This window comes from Panthera onca, chromosome A3 (assembly GCF_046562875.1).
Source record: "Panthera onca isolate mPanOnc1 chromosome A3, mPanOnc1 haplotype 2, whole genome shotgun sequence".
NCBI classification, from domain to species: Eukaryota; Metazoa; Chordata; class Mammalia; order Carnivora; family Felidae; genus Panthera; species Panthera onca.
In genome coordinates this window covers 118,542,572-118,560,119 of record NC_138341.1, presented here as the reverse complement: position 1 = coordinate 118,560,119, position 17,548 = coordinate 118,542,572, and the positions used below count along the sequence as shown (strand labels likewise).

Sequence of the window (17,548 nt, the reverse complement as noted above, 5' to 3'; positions counted from 1 at the left end):
CCCCCCTGATTAGGAATTGTGAGGAGGTTGGTACTGGGGGGCTTTGGGCTCCCAACAGCCCCAGGCCCTTGAGTGGGCATGGCATGGGCCCCAGAAGGGGGCTGGGACGTTGGGAGCTGGCAGAGGGGGGCTCCTGGGAGAGCCTCGAAGACCCTCGAAGGGGTCCTGCTGGTGCAAAACTCTGCATTGGGCCACTGGGTCAGAGGGGAAAAGGCCCTCCTTCGGACTCGCCACGTAAACGGGCAGATTCCTGGTCCCCCCACCTCTGCAGAAGGTGGGACAGGGAGCTGTTTCTTAGGTATAAGGAAGCTGGACAGGAAGGACCCACCAGGAGGCAGTGAGGTGTCTCCCTCTCCTCCCAGGGCCCGAGTGACCCTGTTTACAGGACACGGGCTCAGAACAAGGCTCTCCTGGGGGCTCTGTCGCCAGGGGAGAGGCCCTAGTTCTGCTCAGAAGATTCAAGTCCAAGTTCAGGGAGGGGTCACTGTCCACACCCCCAGGTTCAGGCGGGGGATGATGGGGAAGGAGGGAGAATAAGGCTGGGAGGCCCTGGCTTGGGACAGGATGGGGAACAAGCAAGCAAAGCAAAACACTGGACTCCACTGAAGCTGGTGACAGAGAGGCAGCCTGGCCCTGGCATGGTGCCCACCCCGGCGTTCGGGGCGGTCGTCCCCTTAGTGCCTGGGGCCACCTTCTCTGAGCCAGGTCACCGCAGGGGTCTGAAAAGGGAGGGTCGGGCAGGGCTTACATGCTGAGCAAGGGAGTGGTGGGCAGAGGGCCGACGTGGTGGCCACAGGCAGTCTTGGGGATGGGGAGGCGGCTGGACCCAGGCGGTCCCGTCCCCCGGGGTCCAGCGGCTCCTCATGCACTCTGTACAGCTGTAGGGGCGCGGGGTGGGTGGGCGGCCAGGTGGGCATCAGTCTAGAGGCTGCAGGCCTCCTCATCCAACGAACGCTTCCGCAGCTCCTTGCCCGGCTTTGGGGGGGGTGGGGCGGGCGCAGCGGGTGGGGCTTCGGGCAGGTGCAGGACCGAGTTCTCTCCCGGCTGCACCCGAAGGTAGGCCTTGACCTTGTGGTGCCGGGCCTTGCCGTCGCTGAAGTCGATGACACGGCACTCATAGGTGCCTTCGTCCGTGGGCTTCACCCTTGACAGACGCAGTTTGTGGGAGATGTTGCTGCCTACCACCTTGACCACCTGGGGAAGGGGACAGAGAGACCATGACCTGGCCGTCAGGTGGGAGCTGGGAAGACGGGGAGCGCTGGAACCAGGAGCACGCTTGTAGCATGGGGCCCCAGAGACACTCCCACAAGGGCAGTGGGAGGCTTGCAGGAGAGTGAGTTAAATAGCAAAAAAAGTAGAAACGACTTCAGCGTCCATCAACAGAACGAATAAGTAGGCGGTAGTCAGTTGATGTGATGGAATACCGCACAGCAGTTAAAAAGCCTGAGCTAGAGTTGGGCTCAGGGACCTTCAGGGAGGGAGAGCTCATTGCCGAGCCCCTCAGGGCCACGTCATGTCTGTAAATAAACGCATAAAAACACTCCATCCTGGCTTTGGAGACAACGTGTGTGCAAGTGTGAAAGCAGACGGGAGGGGATGCAGTAGTCGTCTCTGGGCTGGAGCCCAGGGGAGGTCCGTGAACGTGGGATAGACTGCAAAGTGAAGTCTTCGCCTAGTGTGAAATGTTCTACTTCTTTAAAAAAAAGGCAGGGCGGGGCGGGGGAGGGGGGGTCGCCTGGGTGGCTCAGTCAGTTAAGTGTCCGAGTTCGGCTCAGGTCATGATCGCACGGTTCACGAGTTTGAGCCCCGCGTCAGGCTCTGTGCGGACAGCCCGGAGCCTGGAGCCTTCTTCAGATTCTGTCTCCCTCTTTCTCTGCCCTTTCCCCACTAGTACTCTCTCTCTCTAAAAAATAAATAAAACATTAAAAAAAAAAAAGGTTGCTGATCACAAATATATCAGGATACTAACTTCACTCCAGTTGTGGGGAGCAAGAATATCTGTAATATTTGCCTTTGTACTTTGGCTCCGTGCTTATTTGATTGGGTTTAAATAAAAAAAAAAATTTTTTTTTAATGTTTATTTGTTTTTGAGACAGAGACAGAGCATGAACGGGGAAGGGTCAGAGAGAGAGGGAGACACAGAATCTAAAACAGGCTCCAGGCTCTGAGCTGTCAGCACAGAGCCCGACACGGGGCTCGAACTCACAGACCGTGAGATCATGACCTGAGCCAAAGTCGGATGCTTAACCGACTGAGCCACCCAGGTGCCCCTAAATTTTTTTTTAATGTTTATTTATTTTTGAGAGAGACAGAGTGCGAGTGGGGCAGGGGCAAAGAGAGAGAGACACAGAATCCAAAGCAGGTTCCAGGCTCTGGGCTGTCAGCACAGAGCCCGACGCGGGGTTTGAACCCATGGACCATGAGATCATGACCTGAGCTGACGTGGGACGCTTAACCGACTGAGCCACCCAGGCTCCCTGGGTTTAACATTTTTTATTTTAAAATTGAAATATGGGGCACCTGGGTGGCTCAGTCGGTTAAGCGTCCCACGTCAGCTCAGGTCATGATCTCATGGTCCATGGGTTCGAGCCCCGTGTCGGGCTCTGTGCTGACAGCCCAGAGCCTGGAACCTGCTTTGGATTCTGTGCCTCCTTCTCTGTCTGCCTCTCCCCATCTCATGCTCTGTCTCTTTGTCTCTCAGAAATGAATAAATGTGGGGCACCTGGGTGGCTCAGTTGGTTGAACATCCGACTTTGGCTCAGGTCATGCTCTCCCAGTTCAGGAGTTCAAGCCCCACATCTGAGCTTTCAGCTCAGAGCCTAGAGCCTGCTTCGGATTCTCTGACTCCCTCTCTCTCTCTGCCCCTCTCCCACTCGTGCTCTGTCTCTCTCTCTCTCTCTCTCTCTCTCTCTCTCTCTCAAAATTAAATAAGCATTAAAAAAATTAAAAAAGAAATGAGTAAATGTTAAAAAAAAATAATAAAATAAAATAAAATTGAAATATAACTTGTATGCGGTAAAGTGCATACAGTTTGATGAAATTGAATTCATGTATGCCTGTGTGGCCACCACCCAGAGCGAGGCATGGGACACTTATAACCCTCTAGGGCACACCCTTGCGGTCCTTCCTCATCAATACTCACCCCCACCTACTCTGACTTTTGTCACTATTGATTAGTTTTGTCTGTCCTTGAACTCTTTTCGTGTGTGGCTTCTTCCACACAAGAAGGTATCAGTGAGACTGCTTCATGTTGTTGCAAGACTCAGTTTGTCCTTTTGCATCGCTGAGTAGTATTCCATCACAGGACCACACCACAATTGGTTTATCCAGCCACCAGTTGATGGACAGGTGGGGAGTTTCCAAGATTAGAGCTCTTATGAATAAACCCACGGCGAATATAGAGCTACTAAGGATTTTTGCCAACGAGAAGAGAAAAGGTTGTCACTGGGGAAGCTGGGTGAAAGGCAAGCGGACTCTATGATCTATTACTGCCATTTTCCGTGAATCCACAGTTCACCCTAAGAAGTTAAAAAGGGTAGGGGGAGCTGGGCCTGGAGAGGACAGGTGGGAGGGGCTCCCATCCTTCCCGGGCCCCTTCTTACTTGCCTGCCCTGCCCCGTGCAGCCCCACCCTGTCTAGACAGAACGGGGGAGAGCGGTCCCCGGCCCCTTCTCGCTGACCTCACCACCTGCTGGCATCACTACAGGCTCGCCAGGCCAGGCGGGAGCTGAGCGGGCTTCAGACCTGCAGCCCCAGCCCTGAGCCCTAGTGGTCCCTCTCCCCTGGGGTGGGGGCCCGGGGTGGGGGGGCACGGAAAACCAGCTGTCATGTTCTTGCCAAGCCCCAGCTCGTGGAGCGGGGAGGCCCCCGCCAGCCGCCCTTGCAGTGAGGAGGCCGGGACGCAAAAGAGGGCCCTCTCTGCAGGGGCGCGTTCACTGCAGACGTGCCTGGGCCTGTGCTGGGCACACGCACGTGTGGCTTACACTCATCCCACTGACCTGCTCGGGCCCCTGGGCCCCCTTCGTCTCCTCCAAATGCCAAGCTGTCTCTCTGACATCACGGCCTTTGCACATGCTGGTCTCTCTGCCTGGATGCTGTTCCCCCACCTCTCTTCACCTGCTTGACCCCCGTTCATTTTCAACAGCACCTCCTCCAAGACGCCCTCGATCACAACCCCCCGTTTATTTCCTTCACAGCAGTTATTACAGTTTGAGAACCATTTATTTGTTGACTTGATTTTGGTTTCTTTCCCTGGCCAAACTATAAACACCATGAAGACAGGGATGATACTTATTTTGTTCATCTTAGTGACCATCCAGGGCCTTGTCCTCTGTAAGCAACAACCAACATTTGTTGAATGAGTGGACTCACGCTAGGTCCTTCTTTCTTCAAGGGAAGTGGTACCCAGATATCATGCTTTCTAATTTGAGGTCACGTTACCCATGACTATACCCCCCTTACAGATGGTGAAATGAAGGCTCAGAAAAGAAAAGGGGCTTCCTGTGGGCACTGAGTCAGCGAAGGGCAGAGCTGGGAACTAAACCCAGGCCTGACTCCATGCATGCATGCTACCCCTCCAAATGGTGTGACAGGCCCATCAGGGGTCACCCAGCACCGGCAGGGCCACAGGGGCGCTTCCCAGGCTCCAGGAGGGAAGAGGAGGGGTGGTTGGGTGGACAGCCAAGGAGCCTGGCCCGTCTTCTCTGGTTCTGAGCCTTCCGGCTGGCTGGCCGTCACCCCCACAAAGCAGGAAAACATGGGCTTCTGGTAGAGTGGGAGGCACGAGATGGGCCACAGGCAGGACTCCCAGTAGCGAGACGGTGAGGCTCTTGGTGTGGGGCTGAGGGAGGACCAGCCTCCCCTGCCCAGCTCCAGGCTGGGCCCAGCTGGAGGCCACCGGCCCTGCTGATTCCATCACCTCTGACCAAGGGCACAGGGAGGCCTCGTGGCCCCGCCATGCTCTCAGGCGAGTTAGGAGATGCTGTTGCAAATGCGCAGCAGGGAGCGAATTACCTCAACATCTGTTTCCCTCACGGATATTAATTATCCTTCATTTGTCAACCCTACAAGGCGCTAATGGAGTAATAATGCGAAGCACTGGGAGCGGCCGCTCCTAGGGAGGGAGCACCAGCCGCAGCCCACCCCTCCCGCCCCCAGACGCGAGGCGAGGCCTGGACCAGCCCTCCCCAGGCAGTCTGCTCTGCGCCCCACCCCCCCAACCCTGTCGCCCCTTCTGCCAGCAGAACAGAGGCCTCTCAGAGAGGAGGAGGGAGTCCGGGAGCACTGCCAGGATGCTGGGAGGCCGGGTCTGACCCCAACAAGCCACCAGCACCCAGGCTCTTGGGATGGATTCGTCGTGCCTTTGGTGGACATTTGGCAAGAACGCACTCTGAGCTGGGTGCTGGGGTCACAGCTGGGAAGCAGCCAGACCCCAGCAATGCTGCACGGGCTCACCGAGAGCCCAGACCCCACACCGAACCCCGCACCTCAGGAAGAGTGCCACATGAGACACGGCTCTCTCCGGCCCTGGTGTCTACCCTTTTAAGCACCGTCTGGAGAAGGCAAATAATAAAAACCATAACAGCAGTAAGAGTAGGGCTCGCAGCCAGTGTTTACAGAGCACTTGATCACTAGGAGGCGATGTGCTGAAAGCTTCATGCATCATTTTTGAGCCTCGCGATAACCCCGTGATGTAGGCCCTGCCAGGATACCCATTGCATGGGTCAGGAAACTGAGGCTCAGAGAGGTAAGGTGATTTGCCCAAGGCCATCCAGCTGGTGACAGAGACCAGGCCTTAACCACATCTCTGGTGAGCCTCCCGTGACCAGTAAACCACAGGTCTACCTTTTCACCCTTTCCTACCTCCTTCCCTAGGTCCCCAGCCTTCCTTGTCTTGAGGGAGCCTGGCCCATCCTCAGAGGCATATCTTATGGGAGGGGGGTCCACCATCCTGCTCCAGCTTCTTGGGGGCGGAGGAAGCAGCCTGTTGGATTTCCTCATTCACAAACTGGGCAGAAAACCCTATGGCTCAGCCCTCCAGCGACACTGGAGAGGCCAGGAGGAGAGGAGACCCCCGCACGGCAGCCTGGCTGTAAATCATAATCACCTCAGCACAAGCATCGACAGGCCTTAGCAGTGCAATTAAGCACCTAATTATGCTGAAAGAGACAAGGCGAGTCCATGCCATGACCAGGCTCAGCCTCCTCCCTGCTCACCCATGGCCCGGGCCTTTCTGGGCCTGGCAGGGGCACCCCTGGGCCCTCAGGGCTGGGGTGCTGATATATGTCCATGGTGCCAGACCTCTCCTACCTGCAGCCTCATGGCTGAGCCTGAGAGTGACAGGGTGGCCCCGGGAAGGTGCCGGGGTGGGGATGGGGCGTCAGATGGTCCCTACCCCACGCCAGGGCCTGCTCTGAGCTCTGCCACTCCCGTGCCGCTTTCGTCAGCCCCTTGGCTTGTTCAGAATCCATCCCGGTCTCTCCGAATCTCGACCCCAGAAGGCCTCACCTGCTCCAGCCAGGCCCTCGCACGTCATCACTGCCTTTGCTCCTTCTGCACTCTGGCACAGTCAATCCCAGAATCCCACCGATCTTTGCTCTGAACATCACTGGGCCCCTCCCCTTCTCTCCAGAGTCCAGCCCCCTTGCACTGGCCAGGGTCCCAGCTTCTCTCATCTGGTCATCATCCCAGCCTCCTCCCAGGTCTCCCCAAAGCCACTGTGGCCCCTCCTAATCTGTTCTCCATGACAGCCAGACAGATCTTTACACAATGTCCCCAACTCAGGGCCCTTCCATCCATGGCTCCTGGCAGTACTTGCCCAGGCCCCTTGGGGTCTCATCCCCACCTGCCCCTCGGCCACACCAGCCTCCTGCACTCCTCAAACCTACACACCCAACCAAGATCCCCGCTCCTAGTCATCAACACCTCTATACTTCAGTGCTTACTTCAAATAGCACCCCCTCCAGGAAGCCCTCCAGAACCTCCAGACTAGGCCAAGTCCTCTGTTACTGGCTCAGACCCCTCCCAGGCAGCTGTCCTCATTTTGATGGTCACAGTTGTAATTTTATTTTTCTCACGTGTGATGATTGGATTACCATCCATCTCCCACACTGGCCTGGGAGCACCCGAGGACAGGGATCGGGTGTGTGTGACCGTGCATCTTCGAGGCCCCCACCGCTCTACGGATGTTTCGGGCATTCCTGAGATGAATGGAGTGATTCTGGCTCCACGTGAATCGGGCCTCCCTGGAGAACCTCAGGACTTAATGCCCTTATGTATATTGTGGATCACTGCAGGAATTTAAGATAGAAACGTCTAGAGCAGAAAATAAAAATCGCAGTCAACCACGAGCCACCACTTGGCCTGTTAATTCTTTGGGAAGGAGGCAGACGTCGTGCACTGCTCCAGCTGTTCCAGCCCTCCACCGGAAACACCCAGTGTCCACATGTGCACCACACCTGTGGAGCAGCTGGGTGGCTTTCGCAGGGGCTTGGCCCACCCGGCCGCTTGGTCTGACAAAGGCCAGTGTCTTTCAACGCTTCATGGAGATTTCATGGAGACCCCAGAGACAGGCTGCAGTGGCTTCCTGAGGCCTCTTCAGGACTGTCCCCTTTGAGTTAGGTCAAAAGAAAAACTTGCAGAACTTGAAAACCACCAATAAGAACAAGAATTTGCCTGAGCCACAGAAATGAGGCCCTGAAGGTAAAATCCCCAGCATATGCAAGCTACCAAGGGAGATGTGTTTAGGCCAGGGGTCCTTCCCCAGGTCCCAAGTGAAATGAGATCATTGATGGGAAGCAAAGCACTCATCATGGTTCCTGGCATATGGCAGGCACTCTCTAAATGTTAGCTGCTTTATTATTATTACTGTTGTCTCACAGAGGCCTGTCCTCCTACATAACTGGCCTCCCTACAAGATTCTGAGCTCTTTCGTCACCTCACCTGTCTCCTCCACAGGAGCTGGGCCCCCTTTCATGCTCCAGCCACCACCCCCCCCCCCCCCACATGCTGGGAATAGGGGTCTTATGACCACAAATTCATGGGCAGTTTTCAATCTAGTAAACCACACTCATTCACACAGCCAATCTCTAGGACTTCATACTATACAAAGTGTTAGGGCTCAGGGATGCCAGGTGCGGGCCCCACTGCGTCCTCAGCACAGTCGATCCTGAACCTTCCCGGGGTTACCATGGCAGCCCCAACAGGTCACCGAGCCCTCCGGCACCAGGCCCCTGGAAGCTGATGCCACTTCCTGCCCCAGAGCCTGAGACCCCACGGTGCCCACGCTGCCCAGCCAGCACGTGATGCTATTTAGCTCCCACAGTGTTTTTCAAATTAGGTCCCAAAAGTTAAAAATCAGGAGCTGCCCCGGTTGGTTGAGCGTCTGACTTCGGCTCAGGTCATGACCTCCCAGTTTGTGAGTTCGAGCCCCGCGTCGGGCTCCGTGCTGACAGCTCAGAGCCTGGAGCCTGCTTCGGATTCTGTGTCTCCCTCTCTCTCTCTGCCCCTCTCCAGCTTGTGTTCTCTCTCTCTTTCTCTCAAAAATAAATAAACTTTAAAAAAAAAATAAAAACCAATTAACTTTTTAAAAAATCAGGAGCTGCCCATCACAATCAGGACTTTTAGAAGGCACAGGGCTACCGGGCCAAGTTCCTGCCTGGCTCATTTGGCTGGTCCAGACACAGGGCCTGGGTTCTAGGCCCCGTGGCCCCACAGGAACCACTCTGTGCCTTCATGTCACCTGTACATGTACAGGTACAGGTACAGACAGGGATGCACATCATACTGGCCTGTCCGTGCACCAAAATCTGTGTCTGGGTTTATACCACCGTTGGCCTGGGTGTGTGTTTGTATATACCATTCAGTTATTTATTGGGCACCTACTATGTACCAGGCACTGTACGAGGCTCTGGGAATGTAACAAGTTCATCAGGCAGGCACAGTCCCAGCCCCAGGTGTTGGGGGGACAGCTATGAAACAAATACACACATGGGTGATTGCAGATGGAAATGTGGCCAGCAGGGAAAAGGGGTGCCAGCTGAGCCACAGGGTCAAGGGAGGCATCCTGAGCTGAGCTCTGAAGGAAGAGAGAGGAGTTTTCTGGGCAGAGGAACCGGCCCATGCAAAAGCCAGGAGGTGGGAAGAAACGAGAAGGCAGAAAAGCAACCAGAGTTGGGAGGGGAAGGGGAGCCAGGTCAAGCAAGATGAGACAGCACAGAGGGTGAGAAGAGTGAGTCGAGCGGAGCCTTGAAGGCCATGGAGACAAGTCTGAGCCTTCTGGACTGCGGGAAACTAGGATGTGCATCTGTTCACAGGTGTAGGCTAACTCCGTGCCTGTGTATTTAGGAACTGTCGTGTGTGAGACGCTGTCTGTACAAGGAGGTAGTCTCTGCCTCTCTGTGAGGTTCCTAACCAGACCCCCGGAGCCCCAGCTGGAACAGGAATCACAGGGGCTGGGGGTGGGGAGTGATTGCACAATCACGCTGAGCACATTTATTTTATTTAACTAATTAGCAGCTTCGCATTCCCCTCACGTGGGGCCTAGCAGCTACGAATTCTAATCTTCTAAGTCAATTAGATTATTCTTCCCTTTGCCTGAGACACTCCTTAAACCCCAAACAAAATCACAGCAGAAAGAGTTGCAGGTATAGTAACATATACACAGGTCTCCACCTGCCCAGGCTTCACTGGTGGGTGTCTGGGCAAGAAATGGGGCATTGCCTGTGGAGAGGGTGGGGGGCACGGGTGGAGGGGGGAGCTAGAGCTGTCCTAACCTGGAAGCGGCTTGAATTTCCAGACCCCAGCTGTGAAGGGCCCTGGGCAGACCGTGCAAATGTTGCTTTAAAGGCCCTTGTTCTCTCACATGCCCACCTCTTGTCAGAGTGGCTGCGGGACCCTCCTCCCTGGCCTCCCTGCCTCTGTTCTGCCATCTTCAATGTCCAGCATGGCACCCCCCATGCCTGCTGGTGCCCACTCTTTACACTGTGACTTCTGCTGTGGGACAAGGCTCCTCAGCACATCTGTGTCTCATTGACCTTGGGATACAGAGCTCCCCCACAAACTCTTGAAAAGTGGTGTTAGAATCAATAGAAAAGAGTGAATTTGGAGGTCACTCCCCCCCCCCCACCCACATACACACTATACCCTTGTGGGCACCTACATTTCTAATGTTTCTAGTGGATTTACTAGTCTTCTGCCAGGCTGACCTGATGCCCCATGTACCAATCCAGCCAGGCCCCATGGTCACACATGTCCCTAGGCCTGTCCCCATCCTCAGCATGCTTTTCTCTTTCCCTTCCTTTCTCAATCCTGCGTGCCTCTTCCAGGCCTGGCTGGGGATGTCCCTTCTCCACAAAAACTGTCACTCCCTGAGGCCCCTGGGTCCCCAGATGAGGCCCCAGCAGAGTCTGGAGACAAGGAGTTCAAGCCCCGAAGACAGGCAGCTCAACCACGTCATGACCACCAGCAAATCTTTGACCCTGCTAAGCCTCAGTTATCCTACCTGGAAAATGGGCAAATGCTCGGCCATTCCCTACGGAGTTGTAGCACTGATAAAATGAGTCCATGCATAAGAAGGCACGGCCACGGGGCGCCTGGGTGGCTCAGTCGGTTGAGCGTCCGACTTCGGCTCAGGTCACGATCTCGTGGTTCGTGAGTTCGAGCCCTGCGTCGGGCTCTGGGCTGACAGCTCAGAGCCTGGAGCCTGTTTCAGATTCTGTGTCTCCCTCTCTCTGACCCTCCCCCGTTCATGCTCTGTCTCTCTCTGTCTCAAAAATAAATAAACATTAAAAAAAAAAAATTAAAAAAAAAAAAAAAAAAAAAAGAAGGCACGGCCAGTCTTGAAATCTTTCGGCTGTAGTTCCCCCTGCCCCACCTCACCCCTGGGAACCAGGCTGACCCAAGTGACCATGACATGCCATCACAGTCATGATGGGCTGAAAAAAGCCAGCTTAGTCTCATTAGACCCTGTTGGTTCCCCAAATAAAAAATGCTGCTGAGACAGACACAAAGTATCCAGGATGCACACAGCCTTGGCCCCGACAGGACAGAATGCATCTTCTCTCCCCCTGTCATTTTTTGTGCCTGTCATTCAATGAACTTGAAAGATCCGCGTCTTTTAAAAAACAGAACGAGGCCATTTTTTCCCCCTTTCTTTTTTTTCTTCTCCTCCATCTTCAAGCCCAAGCTCCCAGCTGAACTGGACCCTTTCTTTCTTTCTTTTTTTTTTTTTTAAATTACAGCTGTGTCCTCCATTAGAGCCCTTGCAAGAAGTCATTACCAAAACTCACACTTATTTTGGTGGCGTCCTTCCCTGTGTCTTCCTGCTGAGATGCTTTTAGCTGTGGGGAGGGAGCGGGAGGGGCGGAGAGAGCAGAGACAAGGCATTAGCGTCATGGGGCAGAAGCAGGGGACAATAGCTAAGATTGTACCTACAGGGCAAGTGACACTCTAGGCTCTGGAGCTGGGCATCCCTCAGCTCTGTGCTGCCTCGGGGTGGGGGTGAGTCAGAGCCAAGGAAGATAAAGAGGGGGTCTGTTAAACCGTGCTGTGCATTTAGATATGTGGGGATTTAGGGATCTGAGGGGTGGGTCAGCCTGCCTGATATGTCTGTTGGAATATCTGTCTCTCCACTTGTGTCTCTGTCTGTGGATGTGTTTGCATTTTCAGGTGTATCACACCCCGGGTCGTGTGTTTGTGGCAGATCCTGTCAGAGTCCTGCCCACATACTATTCCCTGCAGGCTGACCCCAGATGCTTCCAATCGCAAATACCTGCAAATCTGTGGCCAGGAGCTTCCTCTGACCCCCCGCCCCCCACCCCACCCCTGCACCGAGACCTCTGAGCCCTGTGAGGCAGGCTGGAAGCGTTGAAGAGTTGACACAGAGTTCGATACGTATTTGTGAACATGTTAGAGGCTATTTCACGAACACGCGAGAATGTGCGCGCACGCCCGTGTGTGCACATGCAGGTCCGTAAACATTTACGTGTTCGTATGTCGAATGGGTGGGCAGATAGGCACGTGCTTGTATATTATTTGCCTTGACCCAGCCGTAAGAATGGAAGCGTCTTAGGTCGGGTTCCCCCAGAAGCCGACCTTGAGACAAAGATTCAAGGGCAGTAAGTCCACCTGGGAGGGGATCCCAGGGAACTGGATCGGTAGGGGAGTGGGTGGGTGAGACCACAAAGGGGAGGAAGTCAGTAGTGCGCCCCCGGCACCCCTGTGGGCAGCCGGAACCCACTCTCGCCGGGCACCTCAGGGACAGAACGCAGGGCTCTGCAGTTACCCCAGCTGCGGGCCAGGTAGCTGGGGGATGCGTCCTCCGGCTCCGTCAGTCATCGCTGGACTGCCTCGCTGGCCAGCAGGCTCTGTCGCCCAGAGAAAGCTCTCAGGCAGAGTTGGAGGGCTGGTGGCAGGTGCGTGCAAGGGCACCCACAGCGTCTGCTCCGGTGAGTGCGTGCGCAGGGACCGGGTTGCCCGCCTTGCCCTGTAACCTCTGGCCTCAGTTTCCCCGCCTGTACACTGAAGGGAGGGACCCTGCTCTTTGGAGGGGCCTTCTTGCGGCGGCCTTCCCCCGTGCTCAGCCTCGGTCTGCCTCCTGCTCTACCCCCCGGGGCCAGGGTTCGCCCAGCCTAGCTCAGGTGTCACCCCAGGGGCGGTACCTGGTTCGAGGCCCACGCCTGCTTGTCGGTCCAGTCCCTGTGGCTCCGCACGTACCACCACTGGATCTCCAGCGAGTAGGAGGGGGAGCCGCTGCCGCGGAAGGAGCAGGCCATCTCCACGTCCTCGCCCGTCCGTGCAGTCATGTCGTGCGGCGTCTCTGTGAACAGGGCTGTGTGGAGAAAGTGGGGAGGGGTGGCTGGGGCCCTGGAAAGAGCAGGGCCAGCGAGCACAGGGCTGGCGGGTCAGGGAGAGGTGGCAAGACTGGGAGCAGACGGGCGGCGAGCGCCAACGGCCTGGCTTCACGTGGGGCCCCTGGAGGAGCTCACTGAGGCTGGGCAAGGGGTGTGCAACAGCAGCTGGCAGGACGCGGGGATGAAGGGGCGGGTCCAGGGCCCTGAATGCCCCACACCAGCTGGGTCTCTATCCCGGAGTCCGTGGAGGTCACGGGACGCCCACCCAGGTGAGGGATCAGAGAAGGGCCGGGTTAGAAGACATGAGCAAGGAGGCCTGGGAGGAAGCTGCCGTTTTTGTTAATTCTTCCAGAGTTTTCTAGTCACCCCCGCCAGTCTCCCTCCCGGGTTATTCGCAACCCCAGCACCACGGTCTTGTAAAACCAAGTCAGACCTAGCCAAACCCCTGCTTAGAACCCACCTGGCTCCCCACCACACTAAGATAGAACCCACCAGGGTGGGGTTTAGGGCTCGCCCTCCCCCGGTCTCCTCTCTGTCCTCTGAGCGTGCCTCACTCTCCCCTCACTTTTGCCCTGACTGTCCCCAATGCCTGGAATGCTCTATCCTTGGTCTCTCTGCCCAACTGGCTCCTTCAAGTCACTCAAAGCTCAAACTTGGTCCCTTCAGAGCGGCCTTCCTTGACCACCCGGGGTAGGATCCCACCTCACCCCAACCTCCTGCCCACGCGGTCACAGTCACATATGTGTCCACGGCAGGCACTGCGTGCCGAGCTCCTGGAGAACAGGGATGTGGAGCCCCCACCGGTTACGCCGCTCCCAGCACCTGGCGGGCGCTCTGCGCGTCCTGAATGGGTTGGACATTTTCCATCCTCTGACGGCCCCCAGGGTGCGGTGGGAGCCGCACCTACCTCCTGTGCTTCCCAAGGCCCAGCTCCCCGTGAAAATCCCAGGGCAGGCAGCTCTCCCGACCCAGCAGGAGCCCTGCCCCCCCGCCACCCCCAACAGGCCGCGAGGTAAACGAGAAAACAAATGCCCATTTAATGTGGCCCGTGCCCCTCCCCACCATATGTTCTGTCTCTCCTCTCTCCAAACGAATATTGTCCTGAGATGTAATTAGAATTCTTTCCTCTTCTCAGGAGAGATCATCTCGCCCTGGAAAGACGCCTGGCAACAAGCAGGTCACCCGGGGAATGTGTGTCCGTCAGTCCTCCCACCTGGTGCCCACCTGGCTGCTGCAGCCTGCCGGGTACTCCCCTCCCCGGAGGCGATGTGCCACCACCCAGTGGTCCCTCCTGTATGTCCCCTTCCCTGTGCAGCTTGGGGCAGGAGGAAGAGGGCGCCCTGGGCTGGGAGGTGGGGGTCCTGCTCAGGGTCACGTGCCTCCTGCCCCTCCCCAAGATGCCAAGGGCTTTGGGAGCATCAGGACTGACGAACACCTCCGCCAGGAAGCCCCTGCCTTGTCTGCCCTCCACGCAGGGTGTCCATGTGGAGCTTGACTCCAGGACCTGGGCTCAGATAAAGTCTTCAAGGTCCCTGATCCCCAAGGTCAAAGGTTTGTGAGATGCTTCCTGGAGGTTTCCCACATTCTGTGAAGTTTGGGAGGGACTGGCCGCTGTTCCATAAACAAAGCCTGTTTAATAAGAACGAGTTTTCGGGGAGGCGCCTGGGTGGCTCACTCAGTTAAGCGTCTGACTCTTGATTTTGTCTCAGGTCTTGAGCTCACGGTTCGTGGGTTCGAGCCCCGCGGGAGGCTCTGCGCTGTCAGCTCAGAGCCTGGAGCCCCACTTCAGATTCTGTGTCTCCCTCTCTTTCTCTGCCCCTCCCCTGCTTGTGCTCTCTCAAAAATAAATAAACATTTAAAAAAAATTTTTTTAAATAAACTTAAAAAAATACATATATATATTAAAAAAAAAAAAAGAATGAGTATTTGAATTACTGTGCACGTGCCCAGTGAGTTGTGAGGTGTCTTCACGTGCATTGGGACTGTCCTTATTCCCACTGGACAGGAGACAAAACCAGGCTCGGCCCCTGTGGCCACCCCATCCTCCCCGACAATTATTTTCAACTTGTCAGCCACGGTTATCTTGGCAAAACACAAACCAATCCCGGTTCGTTCTTTCCTCAAAACTTTTCCACGGTGTCTCCTCACTGAGGGCAAGAGCCGCAGGCTTTACTGTGAAAGACCAGGCCTTCCGTGTTTGGGCCCGTCCCCTCGGGTGCCAGCTTCTGCTTGGCCCCTGCTCATTCCGTTCCCGGCACAATGGCCTCCTTGCTGTTCTCTGAACATTCCAGTTGAGATCCTACCTCAGGACCTTTGCATTTGGTATTCCCTCTGCCTGTAGACTCCCACAGAGCTCCCAAGCTCCTCTGCTCCAGGACTCTGCTCTCCTCAACCCTGACCACCTCATTTAAATTGCGTCTCCCGCCCCAACCCGGTGCTTCAAATCACTCCTCCTTCCAACACATGATCGGTGCCTTCTGACAGACTTTCCGCAGTGAAGAAAATGTGCTATAGCTGAGCTAACCCAGAAACCACCAGCACTTGAAATGTGGCTAGTGCGAACGAGGAACTGAATTTTACATTTTATTTCATTTTAACTCATTTAAATTTAAACGTAAATAGCCACTTGTAGGTAATGGCTACTGTATTGGACAGCCCAGCTAATACATTTATTTTATGTTTATTGTCTGCTTCCCCTGGAGGTGAGCACCGTGCCTGTCTCGTCCACGGATATATCCCCGGCTTCTAGAACAGTGCCTGGCACATAGTAGGTGCTCAATAAATACTTTTTAAAAAATGCTTATTTAGGGGCGCCTGGGTGGCTCAGTCAGTTAAGCGGCCGACTTCGGCTCAGGTCATGATCTCGCGGTCCGTGAGTTTGAGCCCCGCGTCGGGCTCTGTGCTGACAGCTCAGAGACTGGAGCCTGCTTCAGATTCTGTGTCTCCCTCTCTCTGACCCTCCCTGGTTCATGCTTTGTCTCTCTCTGTCTCAAAAATAAATAAACGTTAAAAAAAATTAAAAATGCTTATTTATTTTTTGGATGGGGGAGGGGCAGAGAGAGAGACACACACACACACACACACACACACAGAATCCAAGGCAGGCTCCAGGCTCTGAGCTGTCTACACAGAGCCTGATGTAGGGCTCGAACCCATGAACCACGAGATCATGACCCGAGCTGAAGTCGGATGCCTAACTGACTGAACCACTCAGGTGCCCCTCAGTAAATACTTTTTTTTTTTTTTTAATATTTATTTATTTTAGAAAGAGAGAGAGAGCATGAGCAGGGGAGGGGCAGAGAGAGAGGGAAACACAGAATTCGAAGCAGGCTCCAGGCTCTGAGCTGTCAGCACAGAGCCCGACGTGGGGCTTGAACTCACGAGCCGTGAGATCATGACCTGAGCCGAAGTCAGACGCTTAACTGACTGAGCCACCCAGGTGCCCCAGTAAATACTTCTTGAGTGAATGCAAGACTGGGTAATGGCAGAGCAGGGTCCAGAGCCAAGCGGTCCCCATCCTGAGAATCCTGGGCCAGGCCCAGCCCTCCTCACCTCCCCTGATGACAACCTGCCAGCTCAAGCAGGACTGAAGGGGGCCATCGTGGCCCTGAGCCGTGAGGAGGGGCTGAGAGGTAACCTCAGGGAGCCCCTGGCCCCTTGTCCTGGGACAGCTGGAGTTTGCCTTGACCCACACGCAGTATTCTTTGCAAGCTGGGAAGGAGGAGGGGTGGATCCAAAGCAGCCAGCAGTGGGACCCGGCTGGCTAAGAGACAGTGAGAGGACACAGATGTGACCTCCTGCAGGTGCCACTGCTGAGCCACAGGAAGCAGACGTACTGGCCCCTTTCCCTCCTGCACGTGGGGAAAGGGGGTCCACAGCTGCTAGGATCACAGACTGGGAAGGGTAGAGCCAGCCTCGAACCCCGGCCTGTGGGACTCCGCCACCACACTTCTCCTCCGCCTAGACGTGCGTGAGCGCAGGAAGCATTCTGGCCGACAGAGGAGAGATGGTTCGTGGGGGTCTCATTGGCAGGAAGGGCAGAGATGGGCTCTCCTTGGGCGGGGACTCCATGGGGAGGGCAGACCTCCATCCACGCTCGCTCAGCCTCCCCTGCCCACAGGCCCCGCCCACCCCCCAGACTGACTGAAAGCCCAATCCCAGCCCACCAGCTCTTTGTACTGATCCAGGAAGCAAGGCTCAGAGAGAGTGGTGTCTGGCCTGGGGTTACACAGCAGCCAGGGGACAGGAAGGTCAGGCCCTGAGTCCTTGACCAGGCCCCCTCACCCCCAAACAGTCTTGGGGGAAGACCCCGCAGCGCGGCCAGCAGTCCCCTCCCCCATCCCAGTAATGGTCCTCTAGAGGGCGCTGTCCAGCAGAAACAGCGCATGCCCTGGTGCTGAGACAGGTACAGAATTTTTAATTTTCTAGGAGCCACATTTGAAAAGTTAAAAAAAAAAAATTTTTTTTTGAACAGATGAAATTAATTTTAATCATGTATTTTATTTAACCCAAGATAGCAAAAAAGTTATTTCAACATATCATAGAAATTATTAATCTTTTACATTCATTCTTGTGCTAAGTCTTGGGCAAGCCAGCATGTACTTTACACGATTACAATACATCTCAATTTAGACGAGCCACATTCCCGGTGCTCAGCTGTCATGTGTGTGGGATGTCCTGGCGGGTGGCCACACAGT

General features: G+C 55.4%; 2 protein-coding genes across 3 annotated transcripts in view; one reads left to right on the top strand and one right to left on the bottom strand.

Moving 5' to 3' along the window:
- TTI1 (TELO2 interacting protein 1) overlaps positions 1-14,663 on the top strand; it is an 83,384-nt gene extending 68,721 nt beyond the window's left edge. The window contains exon 8 of the mRNA XM_060617377.3: positions 13,987-14,663. Within this exon, the coding sequence (XP_060473360.2) occupies positions 13,987-14,410 (424 nt within the window). The 3' untranslated portion in view covers positions 14,411-14,663. The remainder of the gene's footprint in view (positions 1-13,986) is intronic.
- Positions 379-17,548, bottom strand: part of VSTM2L (V-set and transmembrane domain containing 2 like) — a 37,508-nt gene continuing 20,338 nt past the window's right edge. For both annotated transcript variants that reach the window (XM_060617407.3, XM_060617410.3), the window contains 3 exons: positions 12,660-12,829; positions 11,289-11,339; positions 379-1,194 (listed from right to left, as the gene is read on the bottom strand). In XM_060617407.3, the coding sequence (XP_060473390.3) occupies positions 922-1,194; positions 11,289-11,339; positions 12,660-12,829 (494 nt within the window). In that variant the 3' untranslated portion in view covers positions 379-921. The remainder of the gene's footprint in view (positions 1,195-11,288; positions 11,340-12,659; positions 12,830-17,548) is intronic.